Below are 23301 nucleotides of genomic sequence, written 5' to 3' on the forward strand. Positions count from 1 at the left end.
TCTTTTGGGGAGATAAGAGAATCAGTGTCCTTCAGGTCTTTTCTAAGGGATGCCATGAAGAACCACCATGTAAAGTTGGAAGAAAAAAACATCCAGATTCATTGGAACACATAGAGTACAAGCAGCCAATTAATTGGCAAGAACTTAACAAGGGCCTACTAAATGCCAGATGCTGTGGAGATATAAGAACTAAAACATCATATATCCTTGCCCTCCAGGAACTTATAATCTTCTGGAAGAGGCAAGCCATACCATCCTTAGGTATATACAAGATAAAAATAAAGCAATTTTGTGGGAGAAGTTTCATATAGGTGGTGGAAATGTAAGGTAAGCATGACAGCAAAAATGGAGGTGGGACTAGGAGCACTTGGTACAATTTCTGGCACATAGTAGCTTCTATATAAAAGCTTATTCCCCTTCTCTTTCCCCTGCTACTTTATTAAACTAATACCTGGAAATCTTATCATCATCTAGGGTTCACTCTAAGATTTTTAGGGTATACCACCTACAGGTTTAAGTAACTACTACCAAGCAGAACGTCTTCAAGTATGGGACCAGTGCCAGCCAGTATGGATGAAAACAGAACATTTGCCTGGCTTTTATGTTCATAAAGGTTCATTACCAGATTGTTGGACACCGAGTCTTGATTTATTTTCCATCACAACAATGCATACTTAACACATATTATGTATATAATTGCTTTGCAAAACTTAAAATTTATTTTTGAGTATGATGATGAAAAGGATGAAAATGATGATGAAAAGTCTACTGGGGCAAAAAGGTATTCTGATATTCATTGGATGAAGTATTCACATTGATCAAGCCATGGATCCCTGAAATATGGAACTGAGTTGAAAGAGTTCTCTGAGGGCCAACTCATCAAAGGAAGTTGATGCTTAATATTAAGTTTTTCAGTGGCAGGCCCCACTAGGACTTGTCCCGCAAGATTATCAGCCCCATAAACCTGGAATTGAGCAAGATGGTGCCCAAGAAATTGAGCAGTCAGAAGATGTATGCAGGAATTGGTCATCATATTGTTGGGCAATCTGCCTTCTTTGTGCAGAGTAGTTGTGGTGAACTTGATTAGAATCTGGGGAAGCTTCAGATCAAATCCTGCCTCAGATGGTTGAACCACTGCTCTCTTTCCTTTCCTTTTCTCATGCTAAGGAAGTATTAAAAGTCTAGGAGCTCTATAAAGCTGGTGGCATATATGACAACTGTTCCAGGAATAGATCCTATAATCTTTATGGATCTTATATGGTCTCTTATATTTGGAGTTTAATAACTCAATAGGTAATTTGTACAAATAATTATTCAGGGAATTAGATCACAAGTCCAAATCCAAAAGAGACCTTAAAAGTCATATAGTCCAGTCTTCTCCCTACCCCTATTTTATGGATAAAGAAACTAAGGTTGAGAGAGTTGAAGGAATTCACTTGAGTGCCCACAAACAATAACAATAAAGCTGGGCTTTGAATCAAGATCCTTTGGCTTCAAATCTAATCCTCTTTCTCCATTTGTAATTATTTAGTCATATTAGTTGTGGTCTTCTGATAGTCTGAATATTTCATTTTTTGGAAAGTTTTCTTCTATTTTTGTTGTGTTTCTGGTTTTGTTAGCATATAAATATGCATAAGATGCTCTGCTTGTTTTGATTTCTTAGCTATGCCTTAGCTATGATTTCATTTTGCTCATTTGCTATTTTGTTCATTTGATTTTCTGATTTCTTTTTATTTGTTCCAGAACTGATGCTTTTTAAATACATTTTTTATTATAGCTTTTTATATACAAAACATATGCATGGGTGATTTTTCAACACTGACCCTTGTAAAAACTTCTGTTTCCCCTTAGATGGCAGGTAGTCCCATACATGTTAAATATGTTAAAGTACATGTTAAATACAATATATGTATACATAGTTATACAGTTATCTTGCTATACAAAAAAATCAGATTTAGAAAGAAGGTAAAAATAACCTGAGAAGAAAAAGCAAAAATGCAAGCAAAAAATAACAGAAAGAGTGGAAATGTTATGTTGTGGTCCATACTCATTTCCCAGAGTTCTTTCTCTGGGTGTAACTGGTTCTGTTCATTACTGATCAATTGGAACTGATTTGGATCTTCTTATTGTTGAAGAGAGCCATATCCATCAGAATTGATCATCATAAAGTATTGTTGAAATGTACAATCATTTCCTGGTTCTGCTCATTTCACTTAGCCTCATTTCATGTAAGTTTCTCCAGGTCTCTTTGTATGGATCCTGCTGGTCATTTCTTACAGAACAATAATATTCCGTAACATTCATGTGCCACAATTTACTCAGCCATTCTCCAACTGATGGGCATTCTATTCAGTTTCCAGTTTGTCATCACTATGAAAAGGGCTGCCACAAACATTCTTGCACATGTGGGTCCCTTTCCTTCCTTTAAGATCTCTTTAGGATATAAGCCCAGTAATAGCATTGCTGGATCAAAGGTAAGCATAGTTTGATAACTTTTTGAGCACAGTTCCAAATCGTTCTCCAGAATGGTTGGATCCATTCACAGTTTCACCAACAATACATCAATGTCCCAGTTTTCCTGCATCCTCTCCAACATTCATCATTATCTTTTCCTGTCATCTTAGCCAATCTGATTGATGTGTAGCGGTATCTCAAGAGTTGTCTTAATTTGCATTTCTCTTATCAAAAAGATTTGGAGCATCTTTTCATATGGGTAGAAATAGTTTCAATTTCTTCATCCAAAAATTGTCTGTTCATATCTTTTGACCATTTTCCAATTGGAGAATGGCTTGATTTCTTATAAATTAAAATCAGTTCTCTATATAATTTGGAAATGAGGCCTTTATCAGAACCTTTAACTGTAAAAAATGTTTTCCCAGTTTATTGCTTCCCTTCTAATTCTATCCACATTAGTTTTGTTTGTACCAAAGTGTTTTAACTTAATATAATCAAAATTTTCTATTTTGTGATCAATAATGACCTCTAGTTCTTCTTTGGTCACAAATTCCTTCCTCCTCCACAGGTCTGAAAGGTAAACTATCCTATGTTGTTCTAATTTATTTATAATCTCATTCTTTATGCCTAGATCATGAACCCATTTTGATCTTATCTTGGTGTACAGTGTTACATGTGGGTCAATGCATAGTTTCTACCAGACTAATTTCCAATTTTCCCAGCAGTTTTTGTAAAATAGTGAATTCTTATCCCAAAAGCTGGGATTGATCTCTTCTTTTAAATCAGATTATCTGAGTTTATTAATCTGATTGATTTTTTTCAAAGAATCAACTTAATAAACTCCTTTTAAAAATGAATATTAAGTTCATTAGTCCTTTCTGATTATGCAGCCCACCATTGATCCATACCCTTCCTGAGTTTTTCCTCAATATTTGCCTCAAAATCTCACCTCAGCATCCACATTCTCCCACTCTCTCAGGTGCCAATTATTCTCAGGGATTCTAACCCCTCTCCTTTCAATTTAGGATAAGTAATTTTTCAAGCACCGAATTTCCCAGCCACACTCAGTATAAGGTCCTCATCTCCCTTCACAGACCATCTCCCTTCAATCATAGGAACCTTTATCAATGAAACCCCTTCACTCTACGAAAGTAAAATCTTCTTTCTTTCCCCTCATTTCAACCCTTCCCCCCTCTCCTCACCCACTCCCTTGTAGGATATTTTCTTTCTGAGACTACAGGAGTCACTTTCCCCTCATTGCTAGCCCTTGATTTGACCACAGGACATCATATACTTTTCTCCCTCCCCCTAGTCCTTTTTTCCTTTCATGCACTCTCCCATGATGCAATGTAGTTCAATCAAATTACAAACAAGCAAACAAAAACATTGATCATCTTGTAGGCAAGATATCATCAGTTTCTGTCCATAATGTTCCTTTCCTGCCATTTCTTTGAACTCTAGCAGATTTCTGTCTTTCCCATTGTCTCCCTGTGTTGACTTAGAAGAATTTTACTGATTTCTCTTCAATTTCTTCTTAAAATTGTTTCAAACTCTTGTTTATTATTTAATATCCATTCTTTTTTCATGTGTGTTTAAGCTCAGATTTGCAGGGTATGTCATCTTGAGTTGTATCTTAAGTTCCAATGCTCTTCAAAACACATTATTCCATTCTTGCTTGTGTTTTTTAGTCAGTGAAGAATAGCTGTGTCTTATTTAAATGTTTTCTTTTTTGTATTTGAAGGTCTTTCTCTGATCATTTGAGAACTTCTTGTTTCTGAGTTTGAAGTCTTGAGTTTGTTTTTGTTTTTTCCTGAAGGTAATATGTGAATCTTTTCAACTGGAATTTCATTTTCTATATTCAAATCTTATAGACAGTTCTCTTCTATTATTTCCTTCATTATGGTGTTAAGGTTTTTTGTTTGAGGGTTTTAGGGGGGCTTGTCATGTTCTTTGAGAGACCTATGGTCTTTATATTGCCGCTGCATATACTTCTTTGAGATCAGTATGTTTTACTTGCATAGTGAGTATATTTTTATTATCATTCTTTGCTTCTATTCTTTTAGATTGCCTTTTATTATGTATTTGCATTTCCAACCTATTTTTCTCTCTTTTGTTTCTTTGGTGAGATTTGCCATTGCAGATTCAAGTTTTACTCTTCTGCCTATTATTGTTGCTGTGCAGGCCATACATTTTACTCTCATAATTCCCTTGGTACAGCATGTTGTATTTCCATGCTTTTCTCAAATTTTACAGTCCTATAATTCCTGTTGATTTATTGGTCTACATTTGAGTTTTCTTGTTGCTTAAATCTTTTGTGATTTTGACCTCCAACATCCTCCTTATTTTACTTATCATTTATTTTCTGACTCCTTCCCCTCTGGTTTCCTTGGGGGCTGAGTCTTAATGCTCCTCCAATGTTGAGTAATAGACATTTTACCAGCCTAGGTCTCTGCCCCAAGTAGTTTTTGAGTGGTCAGAACTAGTTCCAGTTGGATGCTCTTTCCCTCAGATTTAGTATAGAGTGTTGTACAATCCTTCTCTTCACTCCATTCCATCTCCCACAAATTGTTTCCTGTCCTTGCTCCTTCTGTTCCTTAATTCTTTGTCTTGACAGCAATAGATTCAAGAATTTTTTGACACTGGTGCTACAGGAATGTGGTGTTACAATATTGTTCACCCTCATCACTGGCAGTGCAGAACTTTGTAGTGCCCCTGGCCATCTTCTCTTCTTGAGAAGCTGATTTGCCAGGGCAAGTTTCCATGGAGCAAGAGTATCCATATGGAGCACTGGCAAAATGGAGGATGGACTTGGCATGGGAATTTTGTTATAAGCAGCTATCAGGTCCTGGGTCTATTAGTACAGCTCATTATCAGTGCTGTGAGAGTTGAAGGAATGGTGCTGAGCAAGCTCAGTGAGCTCCCAGTTTATTTTTTTACTTTCTTTGGAAGTCTGGGTGTCTTAGATGATGGAGACAGCTGAATATACTTTATTTTTGGTGAATAATTTCTGTTGTGAAAAAGCTTGAGACATGATGTTTATATTTTTTCAAAATTGATCAAAGAAAGCAAGTGAATCCTTGCAATACTCAAAAAAACCATAGATCCCAAGATATAGAACTGGAAGGGTCCTTAGCAATTCTTTAGTCTAACCTCCCCTCTGAAAAACAGATGATGAAACTAACGAGATAAAATGGCTAGGGTCATTCATGTAGAGAATCACAAAGTTGGGATTCAAGTCCATATCTTGCGACCCTTAATCTAATGCTATGTCTAAATATCACTTTTTTGGTCTCTTGTTAATTTTATGACTTTCAATTTTTAATTCCGATGAAGTTCAATGACTAGCACTACAATGTACCACATTAGAAAAGGGCTATGTATATCCCAATAGGTATACTACCAAGTATATAGGTATATGTGTGACAGTGCATGGGTGTTTAATAAACCTAGTGACCAGTATGTCCAAATCAATATATTCATGAAAGAGTAGCCATTTGAAATTTTTAAATTTCACACACACACACACACGAATGTGGTTTCCTAGGAAATCACAGAGAAAATAATCAAGCTAAACAGAATATACATAGATGACAGCTTCCTAAGCTAAGATAGTTGTCCTTGTCTGTGGCCTAACTTTTCTTCCTATGGATAATTCTTTAGTTAGGAAATATGGAAGAATACTGGAAATCCTACAAAAGAATGGAAGGAAATGCCAATAGTAAAAGAAGCAGATAAAGTGGTATGTTTTTCAATCACTGAAGAATATCTATCAATATCCTGTTCATTTTCAAAATTTTCCTTTTTTCAGCTAAAAACAAAATTCTTCCAGTTAACCTCAAATTCCATAACCCTTCAGCCAGTAGAATCATCAAGCTTGCCAACAACATTAAGGCCACTTTGCTGCTTTTTTCCTCAGTAGAATATAAATCTTTTTCTTCAGCAATGAGAAGATCCAAATCAGTTCCAACTGATTAGTGATGAACAGAACCAGCTACACCCAGAGAAAGTATGCTGGGAAATGAGTATGGACCACAACATAGCATTTGTGATCTTTCTATTGTTGTCTACTTGCATTTTTGTTTTCTTCTCAGGTTATTTTTACCTTCTTTCTAAATTCGATTTTCTTTTGCAACAAGATAACTGTATAAATATATATACATATATTGTATTTAACATATACTTTAACATGTTTAACATGTATGGGACTACCTGCCATCTAGGGGAGGGGGTGGGGGGAAGGAGGAGAAAAGTTGGAATACAAGCTTTTGCAAGGGTCAATGTTGAAAAATAACCCATACATATGTTTTGTGTATATATATAATATAAATTTTTTGAAAGGAGGAATTGCTTTATTTTTTTGTCTTTATGCCCTTACCGCCTAGCTTACTCTTAGGCCTCTGTCAGGAGCTTAAAAAATAGTTGAATTTAATTGTATTCCTTTCTAATCCCTAGTCCCTCATCACAATTTCTCATTTCTCTCAAACCTGGAGTACCTTTGATGCTTCTATTCTTACACAGCACACTCAAAGCATGGCGATAGTGAATACAGTACTAATTTTGGAATCAAGAAGACCTGAATTCCTTGCACCTCTGACAATACTGGCTATGAAACCTTTTAGTATTTGAGGCAACTCTGTAAGAATCTAAGCTGTTGAGGAGGTGCAGGTTTGCATTTACGAGGGAATTTCCTCATCCAGGAGTTCCCTACACCAATGAAATCACAGGTTTGTCCCCATTCCTATTCCTAATTCAGCATAAGTAGTGTGTTTCAATGACTAGCATGAGTTCTGTCATTATTGGCAAGTGCAATTGCAGATGACTAAATAAAACCAACTTCTTGAACAATGCAATAATAAAAGTCTATTCACCACAGACTTATCTAATATAAGCTAAACAAATTATTAAGTTAGAAATGCTGAGTATGACATGCAATTTACTAAGCTGGAACTGCTGAGTACAGTACATCTTAAAGTCCAAATTGAAAAACATAAGAAATGTTTCAGTTGCAAAAGCTGTATCATGCAACTTGCTTTCTATTCTCACTTTCATTTCAGAATAATGGATAATGACATTAGAGTCTATGCCTCATAGAATTTCATGCTCAGTTTGACATGAGGGTTTGCATATTCAAATGATATTGATGTATAGTTGACCATAGCATGATCTTAGCCTTTTTTAAAAAGAGCCATTTCCAGTACAGTTTAAAACCATGAGACAAAGATATAAATGTAAAATTATGTATCATTTTGAAATGTATGTTTAAGGACTTAAGAATAAGGTGATCTTTGCACAGGCATCTCAAATTCCTTCTGATTCATTCTTAGCTCAGTTCTTTGCTGAATCAGTGACCAAAACCAAAAGCAAATAGATAAATGGTCAAGGAATATATATGTAGTTTTCAAAAAAAAGAATTCCAAATTATTAACTACCTGAATGCATGCTCCAGGTTACTAATAATAAGAAAAATGCAAATTGAAATAGCAGGATGAAGTATGGGATGCAGGGAAAAAATTTAAAACACAAAATTTTACAAAAATGGATGTTGAAAATTACTTTACGTGTATTTGAAAAAATAAAAGACTATTAGGGGAAAAAGAAGTTCCCATGTAAACAAAAATATTAATGAAAACACAGAGAGGAAAGAACAAAATAGATATATATTACTTGGAGAACGTCTAAACAAATTGTGGTACATGAATGTAAAAGAATATTACTGTTCTGTGAGAAATGATGAATATGATGAATACAGAGAAGCACAGAAATGCTTACATTATTTGATACAGAATGAAGTAATGAGTAAAACAAAAAACCAAAAACAATTCATGATAACAATGTAAATGGAAAAGCCACAATTACAAAAACAAAAGTGAATACTGTAAAATTACAAAGAATAGTTCTTCCTCACTCCTCACTGTATTCCACTCACTGCAGTATTCCACATATACTTTCAGACTTTTAAAATATGCTAATCAGTTTTGCTTATTTTTTCTCTCTTTTTTTTCTAAAAACAATATGATTTATTACATAGGATGACCAAGAATTTGATAATGTAAAAAACAAAACTATGAAAATAAAATATATTATGAAAAATTATCTTTAAAAACTCTATAGTCAAAGACCTTAAGGTGAACCCAATTCTATGGTGCCACATTGATTAGTATCTGAATAAAGGAATGATGGAGAAAGTTTAGTCTGATGCTGGAGATTTCTCCCTTTACTATTATTTTCACTCTTCACACATAATTGATAAAATATCAAATTACTATTCTCTTGAATTTGTAACAGGGAGATAGATTTAATTAATAAAGCATATAAGCTTTAAGGTACACCATAGAAATAAGAACCAAATTTATATTTTTAGTTTGCATCTTTAATACAAATTTGACAGTGTTTTAGTTGACACTTGCTAGGGAATCAGCAGATCTAGATTCAGTTTTTCTTTGAGCAAATCATTTAACCATTCTAGTCTTCAGGTGATTCTCTAAGATAGTTGCAAAGAATGTGAAAATTTGAATCGTTAGAGACCGTCTGCCACTGAGAGCTTTGTTTACTGATGAAATCATAAAAGTTTAGTCCAAATAAAGTTAGAACAAAACCTAAGGGCTTTTATAACTTCTATCTGGACAAAAAGGAAAAAAAAAAGAATAACATATTAATAATGACATTTAAATGTATGCTTGAGTTTTGGGGTTTATCCTTCAAAAATTGTTTTTTTTTTTAAACAAAAGATACAGTTTTTTTTTTCTTTATACAAAACACTGAATTGAAAAAAAAATCCTTTTTTTTTTCTTTAGGAAGATCTGGGAAGATTGATATGAACTGATGCTAAATGAAGTGAATAAAACCAAGAGAATAGTATGTACAACAACAACAAGATTATATGATGATCAATTGTGATGAACTTGGCTCTTTTCAATAATAAGATGATTCAGGTCAGTTCCAATGGAATTGTGATAGAGAGAGCCACCTGCATATAGAGAGAGGAATAGGGGACTGAATGTGGATTATAACATGGTATTTTCATGTTGTTTGCTTTCTTATTTTTTTCTCATTTTTTCCTCTTTTGATCTGATTTTTTTCTTATGCAGCATGATAAATGTGGAACTAAATTTAGAAGAACTGCACATGTTTAACCTATATTGTATTACTTACTATCTAAAGGGGGAGGATCAGAAAAGAGAAAAATTTAGAACACAAAGTTTTTGTAAGCGTGAATGTTGAAAACTATCTTTGCATGTATTTTGAAAAATAAAAAGCTATTACCTTTAAAAAAAAAGAACTATATTGAAATTGTTAGAGACATAAATGTAGTCCATTTAATTTCATCAGAAACTCTTAAAGCATTCAAGTTTTTCCAAAACTATTAATACTTAGGTTTAATAGTGTATTTTAGTAATAGAAAATTTTTGATGTTTCAATTCTGTAGGGCTTTCAATGAATTTAAAATAAAATTTTGACTAAAGAATACCTTTTTAGCAGAAATATGATTCTGTATTAACTTGTACATTTTTTAACATAGATACTATTAATAAAAAGATAAAACTAAAATAAAATTGTTGTTATCTCTACAATAATAGTAAAAATTATCAAAAATCAACACACCTATCCTCTAATGATTTGTATAAACTATATTAAGCAAAACTGAATACAAAGAAGATATTTTAACACTTGCAACTTTTCTGATTAGTAACTGTAGATATTAGATTGGTAGGGATGTTGAACTTCACTAGTTTTCCAAATAAGATTGTTGATTAGTTTTAAACACTAAACACTTCTTATTAAACTTTGGTAACCAGCTATAAATGAATTGAGGAAAATCTCCAGTGAAAACTGGAGAAAAGCAGCTTTCCTCAACCCAAATTCAGCATTTAGTTAAAAACAATGTTCTTAACATTTATAATTAACTGGAAGATGCAGAGAATATAATTTCTTATTGTGCTTATTATTTGTCGATGACCCAAAAAAGGCATTTGATTTAATGGATTCTTTAAAACAAAGAATCTCAAAATCACTTGGAAGAAATAACAACAGAAATAACTGTGCAAGGATTCTGTGATTCCTAACACTGAGCGAGGCGTAAAACAGGGAGAGAGATGTCTGAATGCCAGAGAGATTCACCACTGATCAGAGAAATACAGTCTAGAGTCCCGGCTGAAGAAAAATTCCACATGGAAGATGGTGTCAAACCCCAGATTTTATGGATGATGACTGCATCAAGACCTCCTGGCCCATAGCTCTAATTCCTCAAAGAAGTTTGGTTTCTCCCTCCATTCAATAAAGACCAAGTAGATGAAGAACCTAGATCAAAGAGTTGGAGATCTCAAATCCAAGACCAGGTCAAGCTAATATTCATTAGCCATTTGTAGAAGTTGGTTCTAGCTGGTACAACTTTTATACTAGCATCTGACTAGTTTCTTATGGTGGAAGGTATTTTCATCAGTGGAGTCTTCTTGCACCATGTTATTTCCTTAAAACAGCCAGAAATATAATTTCATTTCTTTTTTTTCCCCAGACCTACAGACTTTATTTAGTTGGACTTCCATCCAAAGTTATGACCATATCAAAATTGAACTTGGGGAAATTTAATTGAGATTGGGGTTAAGGAAGGCACAGAGAATAATGCCCCTGGAGGTACAGGAACACTAGAAAGATCACCTTAGCCCATATGAAGAACGGGGGAAAGGAGGATCTGAAAAGAGTCTACAGATCGTGGTGAAAGGATCCTGGGGATGGCCGGCAGCAGCTGTTGCCTGCGTTCTTTTCAAAGATCTGCGGCAAGTTACAGAGCTCCAGTTCTCCCAGGGAGGAAGCCCACCCAGCACATGTGCACATACACACACACAGGTGCCATGTGGGCACATGCCCCTTCACCATCACCCTGCCAGTAGTTCTGTCTCTGCATCCACCCACATGTTGTTGCTATTGAAGGAACCCACGTGTCTCATCTCACTTGTGGAGTCTTGATCTCTCCTGAGCCTGTGATTAATGACCATTGTCTTGGTTCAGATCACTAGATCTGCCCACTTCCTAGGTTCCTTTCTGATGACCCACTCTAGGAATGACTTCTTGGAATCATAACTACTTATTTGTAATAGAAAAAATACTTTTTGCAGAATGTAACCATAAGACACTTTCTGCCCAAAGTGAAAAATTCAGTATTTGTGCCTTACTACTATGTTCTCTCACACCAACACAATTTAGATTTCCATAAAGACTAAGATTCTTTCTCTACAGATTTTTAATGTATCTTATGCTTTAATGTATCTTACACCCCATTGTTTTATTATTTTGATATAGGCATATTCCCCCTTTCTCTATGTCAGCAGAAGCAAAACTCCTTAAAAGCTCAATGTGTGTGTGTGTGTGTGTGTGTGTGTGTGTGTGCACGCGCAAAAAGAACTAGAGATAGATGAATAGATAAATAGTACAAGGATAAAGATATATAAATGAAACCAAATCCTCTTCTCTCAGATGTACCAATATAAAGACAGACATAGCTATCTCAAGTTCTAAGGATAATATATATAATATTCATATATGTACATATATGTATTATAAAAGAAAGGTTTGGGTTTAAAAGAAAACTGAAATTGTCTTTGTTTTCTGCATTTCCAAGTCAGTCCCATAGAAGGCCCTCATTGTGGTCCTGGAGCATTGTTTTTCATTAATTTCTATGACAAGGAACCCAAAGCACATGGAGCTAAGAGCCACAAAACAAACAAAATAAGGGAAGCAGTCATGACTTGGCACAAAGTGTGACAACCTAGAAAAAAGCAAACGTTTCAATATCTGAAGTGGGGTTGATTTTCTATGAACAACCTTTTCTTTTCCCAACAGTATCATATTCTTTTCCGGCACATTTAGGACGCAAGTCAAGCTGTGTTTTATTTTTTATTATAATAAACACAGTCAGTTGACTATAACAAAGACATATTAGTGCTGATCAGTTGAAAGCCAAAATACACCATCAGCTGTGGGGTGGGGGGGGGAACAAAAAAAAAGTCAACTGATAAAATAAAGGACCAGCCGTCTGGAAAGCTCTATAAAAAAGAGAATAAAAAGGGCAGTGTTCTTATGAAACTACTACAGGATGCCAAAATATCTAGTGAGGGCCCTTCTGTGGCTGTCATTTCTGGAAACTAGTAACTAAGACAAGCAAACCTCCTTATAGTAGTGTGGTCTCATGCATAATGTTTCTTGAATATCTTTAACAAAAACATGCACCAAAAAACCATATGTGTGCCATTTTTAGAATATGTAATACAAGATTCTAAGTAAGATTCTTATATAAGGGTAAAATATTATAATGACACAGACTGGTTTTTAAAAAAATATACTTTAAAAATATCTCCAAATTGTAGATAGTAAAGTATAATAAAGAATAGCAAAAATGAATATTTCTTGATCAACAAATATGCAAAGAAAATTCAAAACATGAAAATGATGATATACAATGTAATAGACTATATTTGGAGGGTGGAGAATAAAGGAAATAAAAATAAAGATTCTTACCATGTCTAGAATTGCCTTTTTCTCTTCTTCAAGAATTTCACTTAAATGTTGTTTCATTAAGGTTAACTGAAATGAAAAAAATATATTGGATTCTGATTAAAGAATTTGTTTAAAATTCTTTCTGTTTAATGGATATCAGTGAAATTAATTTTACTCTAAATAACATAAATGAAAAAACTTTTCAAATCACTTTGAATTTAAGAAAAGTGACATACTATATAAGCATTAATAATAATAATAACAATAATAGCTATCTTTTACATAGTACTTACTATGTGCCAGATACAATCATTATTTTATAATAATGCTGGGAGGTAGGTGCTCCTATTGTTCCCATTTTACAGATGCTTCACAAAGTGAGACAAACAGAGGTTAAGTGACTTGCCCAGCATTGTATAACTTAGATCTTCCTGATTCCAAGCCCAGCATTCTGTCTACTGTAACACTTAGATGCAGCTATTTATCTCAGAGTCACTATGAGGACCAAATGTGATAATTTGCTAGCTGTTATTAATAACAGCTAGCAAATTATCACATTTGGTCATAATAGCATACACATATACCTTCATAATATTTTAAGAAAAGCCAATTTATTTACAATTATTCTTGAAAATCTAGCACTTCATCTCCAGAGAATTTGACTGCCAACTGACCATTAATTTGACAAAGATCTGGGGATAAGTGGTTAAAGATTATAAGCAGTGACCAAAAGAAGTGTAAGTTTCTTAAACATTCGTTAAGAGGCAAGATTTAAACAATGCTTATCATAATATCACCATGTTTTAAAATGGTAGAATTCAGAAATGACATAGGAAAAAATGCTCTAAATCATTGATTAGAGAAATACTAATTATATCAATTCCAGGATTTCACATAACACCCATCAATTAGCAAAGATGACAAACCAGAGGAATGACAAATATTGGAGAAGTTACAAAAAAATAGGTATGTTAATGCAGTGTTGGTAGAGTTGTAAATTGGTCCAGCTATTTTGGAAAGCAACTTTGAACTGTCCTCAGAAAGTTACTAAATTGTTTAAACCCTTTGGTTTAGTATTTCCAATACTAGTCTCATATTCCAAAGAGGTCAAGTGAAGAGGAAAAAGACTCAAAGTACAAAAATATTCATAGCTGTTCTTTTTATGGTGACAAAAAACTGGAAATTAAGGAGAGGCCCATCAATTAAGGAATGGATGAATAAATTATAGCATATGTATATTATGATACTATAATATTCATAGCAGCACCTTTGTGATAGTAAAAAGCTGGAAAAAGAGTCAATTGAACAAATTGTGGACTATGGATATAATAAAATATTATGGAATATGAAGAAACAGCAAATATGAATTCAAAGAAATATGAGACAATTTGAATGAAATGATGCAAAGAGAAAACAGCAGGACAAGGAGAAAAATAAACACAATGACTACAATAATCTTCATGAAAATAATACTAACGGGCTCTTGCACTCAGCCTATCTGTGAATAAATGACTAAAAGAGCTCTCCTCCACTTGATATATAGGTGGGGAACTATGGTGACAGAATGATATATATTTTGTCAGTCACTGCCACGATAACAGCTGGTTGTATTTAACTGTTTTTGTTTCCTTTTGTCAAATGAGGGGGTGCTATGAGGAGAGGAAGGTCCTTGTAAATTATTACAGAGTTTTAAAAATATATCAATCTAATTAGCAATCTTTTTTTTTTTTTAAAGAGATCTTCAGGGAAAGGGACCTGTATGTGCCAAAATGTTTGTGGCAGCCCTCTTTGTAGTGGCTAGAAGCTGGAAAATGAATGGATGCCCATCAATTGGACAATGGTTGAATAAATTATGGTATATGAACATTATGGAATATTATTGTTCTGTAAGAAATGACCAGCAGGATGAATATAGAGAGGATTGGCGAGACTTACATGAACTGATGCTAAGTGAAATGAGCAGAACCAGGAGATCATTCTATACCTCAACAACGATACTGTTTCAGGATGTATTCTGATGGAAGTGGATCTCTTTGTTAAAGAGAGCTAATTCAGTTTCAATTGATCAAGGATGGACAGAAGCAGTTACACCGAAAGAAAGAACATTGGGAAATGAATATAAACTGCTTGCGTTTTTGTTTTTCTTCCTGGGTTATTTATACCTTCTGAATTCAATTCTCCCTGTGCAACAAGAGAACTGTTCGGTTCCACACACATATATTGTATCTAAGATATACTGTAACCTATTCAACATGTAAAGGACTGCTTGCCATCTGGGGGAGGGGGTAGAGGGAGGGAAGGGAAAAATCGGAACAGAAGTGAGTGCAAGGGATAATGCTGTAAAAAATTACCCTAGGATGGGTTCTATCAATAAAAAGTTATTTTAAAAAAAAAAAAGAGATCTTCAGATTTAAGTAGACTGTAAATTTGATGGGTCAGCAGTGAGACATGATAACCAAGAAAGAGATGAAAAATTTGGGGTGTAAGGAGGATAATTGAAATTTTCTAGTCTGAATTCACTTCTGGAGTATTATGTTCAGTCTTGGTGACCATATTTTAAGAAGAATATTAATAAGCTCAGTATCAAAAGAAGGACAACTGAGTTCACACCATATGCAACTTGGTTGAAATAATTTGGGTTTAACTGGGACATGATCACTGGCTCAATATTTGATGAACCGTTCTGTGGGAAAAGATTCAGTCTTTTTCTGCTGTGCTCCAATGGGCAAAGCTATGAATTATGAGATGGGAAATGTGAAAAGTCAAAATTTGGTTTCAAGTCAAAGAACTCACATTTTATCAGAGTAAAGAGTATGTAAACAGAGAAGATTAGACAAGGGAAGAGGTAGACGATCAGGGGCCCCTTGCCCAATTGGTTCTCCTAATCTGCTCCATGAAAATCAATTCCCTGCTATGCAAGTATATGCAAAATACATATAAAATAAATTCATGGTAACCGGGGGACAGGTTAACTAGCAGCTAAGGAACTAGAGGAAAACACACATAGAAGGATATCCCTGAGCTGAAATTTCTAGGAAGATATGGATTCAAAGAGGCAGAAGTAAAGAGGGAGTTCATTTTGGAATTGGGGGGGATGACCTGTGCTTGAGACTGAAGAAACTGGGAATATTTAGCCTGGAGAAGAGAAGACAGAGGGAACATAATAACTGTCTTTATGAATTTGAAGGGCTTTTGTTCAGAGGAAAAAATTAGACTTGTTCTTTGTGACTTATGAGTTGGAGAGATTTGGGCTAGCCAAGAATATCCCTATCTGATTTTGGAACAGATTAAATAACTGGGCCCAAACAGTGCTCAATAATGGATGGACATCAATCTGGGCCTCCTCTTAAGCACCACTCATTTGTCTCATCATAATATAGAGGTAGTATTGGTTTCTTGAAAGAATAACCCAGTGGAGAAACAAAGCTTCGTGGAGAAGCTAAGAACCCTTTAGGCAAAGGTCTGAAATTGATCTAACAAGATGACCATTCTTTTGAAAATACTTTTGTAATGGTATTTCTCTTCAAAATAAGATATTGTTTTGCAAATTAAAACTATCTGAAACAAACCTTAACCTGCCATTGATTATTATTATTATGGCATGGCTAAACCAGGAAGTCTCATCGTATTTTGATATCAGAAGAGTTGCCTACTATCATGAATATTAATTTTTCCTTAGAATAGGAATGAAAATATCAATTTTTGTATTTTGTACTATGAGTCTAGGCCATTTATAGATGAGTGTTCAATGAGTTGGTCAGTCCCATGTTCATCTTGGGAAGGGGGAATAAATGAATGATGAGCTAGATTTATCAGTAGGTAGGAAGAAGAGACCTGTTTGTTTTACATTTAGCGTGCTGTGTAGTATTCTTTAAGAAGAATATTCCCCAAGGGATGCTATATGGCAAACTGTGGAACACTATGCTACCAGAAAAAATTAAATAATTGTTAGTCCAAAGGAAAAGGGAAACACGTACAATAGGAGCAAGTAAGCTATGGCATGTTAGGCAAAAAAAAAAAAAAAGTGAGGTGAAAGCTACAATTGAAAACATATATAACTGGAAAAGAAGGTGGGCCAGTTATATAGTGAGAAGATAGCCGCAATGGCACATCGATGGTATTGACATATAAAAAATAAAATTGAGGAGGGGGACTCCAGTAAAAGGGTCAGCTCTCTATGGAAGATTGCTGAAAAGACAAAGATTGGAATCTCAACATGGAGAGACAACAATCTGTATCAATTTGAAGGATACCTACTATCAAGAAATTATCAATCCTTTAAAGCATTAAAGTAAGTAAAAACAAATATATACCAACATCATGATGGGTACAAAAGACATAAAATGCAAATTTCTATAATTTTTTTCTCATAACTCAAATACACCCACAAAACTTCATTGAATCTTCCTTATGCCTCTTATAATGTCAAAATTATAAAATAAGAAAAGGTTTCCAACAACTAATCACTTTTCACAAAAGAAAGACAATGTAGAGGAAAATCCCTTCTCATCATTAGTCACTTAACAATAAGCAATAGGACAAATGATCATGTATTATTTCCATTTTATTTTGCTTTGCATAACTATTTGGAAATTCTACTGGTCCCCCAAGCATGCAGATATTTCAATTAAAAAGAGTCATTCATCAATGTCAAAAAGTTACAGTACCTTTTGAATAATTTTCTGATCCCTATCCATTTTTTGTTTCAAAGTCTTAACTTCACCTTCTGAAAACAAAAGAAGAGAAAGGCAGACCATGAAATTACAAGCTTCTGTCCATGCATTCCAACTGTGTGTGCTAGGTCAGTCTGTAAGCCGAGGGAATGCACAGTGTACCAAAGTCCTAGCAGGACTGTGACCTTCACAACCGCCCTTGACCTTCCCAGCCTCTTTCCCACTGTTCAGTCTGCCGGTCAGATGGAGATGAAGAAGGAAGTTAAAGAGCCAAGTGTGGCAAGGAGCCCACCACTTCTCAGGACTACCCACAGACATCTCTGCTCTTAGTCATAGCCAATACGAAGTGTGTTAGCAGGTCCTTATTGATTACACCTGCTAAGCCTTAGAGCAAATGAGAAGTGAAAATGTGCAATCCCAACATTTTGGATGGTGGCGTATTTGAGTTCTGCTCACTTGGTAACTGTTAGATGGCCTGATTTTACTTCCATACAGTTCAGCTTTTTACAATCAGCCTAATGCCAGAACTGGGGAGTTAACATTCACGTCCACACATAATTAAAATATACTTATAATGGACCTATGTTAAGTAATTTAGTTGTAAAAGATGCTGATACTGCAGTTTGTTATATAAATTCCCATTTATGCTTTAAAATGAACTCCAGAAAATGAAGCAGAGAAGCATGTTTTCTAAAAGACTTTCAGTTTCTGCACAAGGCACATACAAATATGTATGCACAATTATCTAAACTTTTTCATGTTCATAATGTAACCTTTGCATTATATTTATAAAATATAACTTTTGAATAACAATTGACTGAAAGATCTTAAATGGTCTAGAGTTTCTCTAAGCCTAGGAAACTTTAGATTAATTAATTTTCTTAAACATTAGTCGAGATAAGATTTAAACAACTCTATCATGATTATCACCATGTTTTAAAATAGTAGAATTCAGAAATGAGCAGCAAATGCCCTGGCTCTCAGAAAAGAATGCTTTAAAATCATCATCATCATCATCATCATCATCATCATCTTTCCCTCTGAAATAGATCATGGATCATCCATAATAAGGATCCAAATTCTAAATAGACCAAGCAAAAGGGCTAGAGAAATCTGCAAGATTCATCATACATGGTAGCCTGCAACTGAAAACTTAGTGGGAGTCATAGTGATTTGTACTCATCAACTGATTCACAACCTGCTTCAAAATGTTACCTAAGAGTGTATTTGCCTTTTCACAGACTTGAGCGTCCTCTTCAAGTCCCGAAATGAGCTTTGTCAGTCTCTCATTTTCTTTTCTGAGGTCGCCTACCTCCTTTGCTAGATATGCCATTCTCTCAGTGCTTTCGTCCAATATAGATTCCTAAAAGACCAGAAATTTCATATTTCTAAACCAGGATTTAAATATGCGACACGCAAGAGCCACAAATATACAGCAGCTCTATCATATCATTTTCTGAATTCTATTACACATTTATTTATCCTATGAATAGAGAAAAATGAAAGAGCTTGCTGGAAGAAAGGCCACAGTACATTATGTACAAAGACCATAACACATGGGGACATTTTATTGACAGGGATAATGCATATCATACTGTTTGTGCGCCCTCATCATTCAGGTCAATTTCTTATGGAGGCTGTGTCCGGGGAGGCAGCTGGGGCCTCTCCACCCACACTTCCCTCTGTGTGCTGTCCGTAACTAGGCAAGCTGGGGAGACTGTGGATGGGCAGCACCAGGGGGTTGCAAAGTGCATGGCTAAGGAGGGGGGCTTGTTGCCTTTGTGCGATCGCTCAGTGTCACTGCTGCCAGTGTCAGAAAGAGCACATCACATGTCAAACTGGTGACGTTTCCAGGCTGGGAGCCGCATGGAGTCCATCAGGGACGCCGATAGCCACACACTGGGTTTTCTCCTTGGTGCAGGAGCCACCCAGAGGCAATTCATATTCTGAACATTAACGTGGCTTTGCATGCCTGTCACACTTGGACTGTGCAGGCGGTTAATGCTATTGAAGACTTTGGTTTAAATCTCTATGCAAACAGTGATTACCTTGTAAGAAGGTTTCAGGATAACGTGCAACAAAAGACTTTAAAGTTATAGTTTTAGTAAAGCAAACTCATTTACATTTTTATTATGTGTGTCTTTTGTTTAAATCTTGCCATGTCCATTATGGGAGAGTCTTTTTCTTACGCAACTGAAGCTTATTGGGCAGCTAAGTCTTTTTTTTTCTTGTCTGTTTCAAAGCTATTGAAAACATCTGAATATCCTCTCTGATGGCGCCCTTCATGTGACTGCCACATTCTTCTTTAAAATGAAGATGTAACAGATTTTTAGAAGCTAGAGTCAAAGTTTACATCAAGCTATAATACATCTAACTAAGTCTTGTGTCTATAAAGATATTAAATAATTCAGAGGGGGAAACATGACATTTCTATGTATCATTGCAAAAGAAAAGTGCCTATAGCTATAAAAAAAACCCCACAAAATTCAAAAAACAACAACAAAAAAACAGGTGACTTAAGTTGAAGAATGATTCTTAAAAGATGCCTCACTAGAATACTACAAATAAATCAGACCTTTGAAAGCCCTCATCAATCAAACTGAAAAATAAAAAATCTTATAATTAAAAATGCTGAATGACTACTAAGAAAGGTAATGAAACTCACTCTAAACCCCCAATATAGTATTCTAATTAATAGAACTCTGACCCTTTGATTAATTTAAAAGACGTATGAAGGTAAATGACCTGTTTACCTGTATGATTCCCTGTCATTTCAAGGGAAAAAAGTAGCTAACAGGCATTATATAAAATCATGATTCACTCCCCAAATATGCATATTTAAATTTTATTTTAGAGTTTTAAAGGGGCAACTGAACTAATAGATTAGTTTGGCTGTTATCTTTGATGATACTTATATCTTTGTTTGATGAGAAATATTTTAAAAGAAATTTTGGGTCCCTTTTAATGAATAAGGTTTAAATAATTAATATTAACTAGGAAAAAATTGCCTAAATCTCATAGATATCAACAATAATAAATAACAATAAAGAAAGACCTCTCATATTTGGAGTCATTCATTTCTTTTCTGACATGATTTAACTCTAAATCATTTCGGAAGATATTAAAGACTCAAAGGGCTTTTAGAGTAACCAGTCCAGACTTTAATAGGCTTAAGAATTAGTTCCTTACCAGTGGCAGAATTTAAACATCAACAGCTGATGATTACATGAGGGTCAATTATCATAAACTAAACAATCTAATTTGAATTAATCAGGTGAAGTGATGTGTAAATTGTAACATGATTTAAGACCCAAATACTACCCCTACCTCATTTTTTTTTTTTTGTCTTAGAGCAATAATTTGGGAAAATAGAACTGGTTAATTCCCTCCTTCATGAATTTCTAACGCATGCTTTGCTCAGATAACCTTTAGCTCTGGCTCCACCATCTGCTCAAAAGAGGAACTGCAAGTAATTAACTATTCAGTGTCCTGCAGCAATGAGGACACTCATTAGCAAAATGAACAAAGGCATAGTTCTCTGTAGCTACAGTCATCTGTTACACTTTGAATGACAGGTTTTGTGGGAGTGTTTTTCCTACCATCTGCCCACAGCAGTGGTTTTTGGCTTGCTTAAACCAAGAGACTTTTAAATTAAATCGTGTAAGCAGAGCAAAGTCAGGAGGAAGGCAACCCTATAAACGGCAGCTCACAAAATGAGAGCAAAAGCCCCACTGCACACTCAGCGTTTATCTGTATGTGGATTTTAAAAAAAGGTGTTTACACGATTGAAATGGAGGGTTGTTTTTTAACTTAGGAAGCTGAGTCTCTGGGGCAACTTGCCCCAACTTTGGAAATGTGCTCTGTGACCCCATAACCATGACTGGGACATCGGGCCATTTCTCAGATGAATCCTCCTCCCGGAGGGTGCAGGAGCGAATCTGTCCCCTCCCTTCCACTACCAGGCCCAGCATTTAGGCTTCTCAAAGTGCTGTGGATGGGGAGGGGGCGCCCGAGGCCGGCCCACCGGCTCCTGAGCGCCTCAGCGAGAAGCAGGTAATTCCCTGGGGGGGAGGACAGTCAGACAGCCTTTGCCGGGAGGGAGAAGACCGGGCCTGGGCAGTAAGAGGTCCCAAGAGTAAAGCTTATTCCATTGTACAACTTTTCTCTTTTCTATCCAGGTCCACATCTTCTCAGGGGACATTTAAATCTAACCCTTTTATTTTCCATTTGGGGAAACTGAGGGCCACAGAGGTTATCTGTTCAAATGACACAGGTAATAAATAGCAAGCAAGGATTTAAAACCCTCTAACTCCAAGCCATCATAACAGGAAAGGGAAAAAAAAAAACATATAATCTTGCTTTCTGCACAGGAACAATAAATTCTTGACTACTGACAACTCCCTGGCCCCCCATCATTTATTTATTTATTTTTAAGGCAATCGGGGTTAAGTGACTTGCCCAGGGAATACAGCTAGTAAACGTCTAAGATTTAATTCAAACCCAGGTCTTTCTGAGGTTGTTCTATCCACTTTGCCACCTACCTGCCCCCTCCCTATTCACATCACTGCATTTCTTCCTCTCTTCCCATTGAAACAACAACAAAAAAACCACAAGGATCTTTCCAAAGCAACACAAAGACATGGGACATGTACTAATTAGTGAGGGAATTAATTTTCTGTTACTGGAAGATTTTACTTCTTCCATCCTAATATGCCTTTTAAAAGAATTATTATATTCTAATTTCCCCAAACAGGTGTTGAAATATGATCCTCAAAAATAAATCCCCCAAAAAAGTATATGGGGAAAATAATGAAGTTGATTGAAACTGTTGGGTTTTTTTAAGTGTGATTTTATTACCAATGTCAGTAAAATATCATAGGCTATTCTTGGTTTTACAGCGACTTCTATGAAGCAATTCTCCCCCATTCTATTTTTTTTCAAACACAAAGCACCTCGCATTTTTTTTTTACCACTAGGGGAGGCAATTGTATAAGGTGAAGCCCTCATTTAAAGGAAGAACACAATTTACTAAAATGTACTTCACTACAAGGTTCTGGACTTTCTTAGATTGTTCCCAAAGGATAGAAAGTTTTTTGCCTTATTGCTTTCTGTTGTACACATGTATCTTTAAAAAAAAAAAAGGATATAGGGGCTGGAGGGAAGTTTCTATTTCTTTTCACTATATATCACATCATTATGAAATGAAATAAGAGAGAAGTCCCCTATATCCTTGACTTGCTATCATCTCAATCTTGGAAGGGCATCAAATACACTCATTCCAAGCAGGAGGCTTTTCTTTATAACATACACCCAAAGTAGTTTGCCACTGAATTCCTGATGATCTCAGTATAATAGAAAAAAAATCTAAAACATGGTTAGGAAAAAGTGAACTAGTGATGAGAGACCTTTCTATTACAGTAGAATATAAGCACCTTCAAGACCTGGGGTCATTTTTCAGTGTTGTCTTTGTCTCTCTAGTCTTTGTCTTGTCTAATATCTAGCACATGGTGTGTGTTTAATAAAGGCTAGTAGATTGATTTGATTTTATAATGAAGTTCAATAAATATAGGTCAATATATAACATATCAGATTGCTTAATGTTCTGGGGGAAAGGGAGCTAAGCGAGGGAGGGAGAAAATATTTGGAACACAGAATCTTACAAAAATGAATGTTTAAAATGACT

The 23301-nt window shown here is 35.1% G+C and overlaps 1 protein-coding gene across 4 annotated transcripts in view; it reads right to left on the reverse strand.

The window, feature by feature from the left end:
* C5H10orf67 (chromosome 5 C10orf67 homolog) overlaps positions 1 to 23301 on the reverse strand; it is a 120425-nt gene that overhangs the window by 53333 nt on the left and 43791 nt on the right. For all 4 annotated transcript variants that reach the window (XM_052001654.1, XM_052001655.1, XM_052001653.1 and 1 more), the window contains exons 6-8: positions 18834 to 18981; positions 17613 to 17671; positions 12967 to 13032 (exon numbers count right to left, since the gene is read on the reverse strand). In XM_052001654.1, coding sequence (XP_051857614.1) covers positions 12967 to 13032; positions 17613 to 17671; positions 18834 to 18981 — 273 coding nt within the window. The remainder of the gene's footprint in view (positions 1 to 12966; positions 13033 to 17612; positions 17672 to 18833; positions 18982 to 23301) is intronic.

Source organism: Antechinus flavipes, chromosome 5 (assembly GCF_016432865.1).
Source record: "Antechinus flavipes isolate AdamAnt ecotype Samford, QLD, Australia chromosome 5, AdamAnt_v2, whole genome shotgun sequence".
Lineage (NCBI taxonomy): Eukaryota > Metazoa > Chordata > Mammalia > Dasyuromorphia > Dasyuridae > Antechinus > Antechinus flavipes.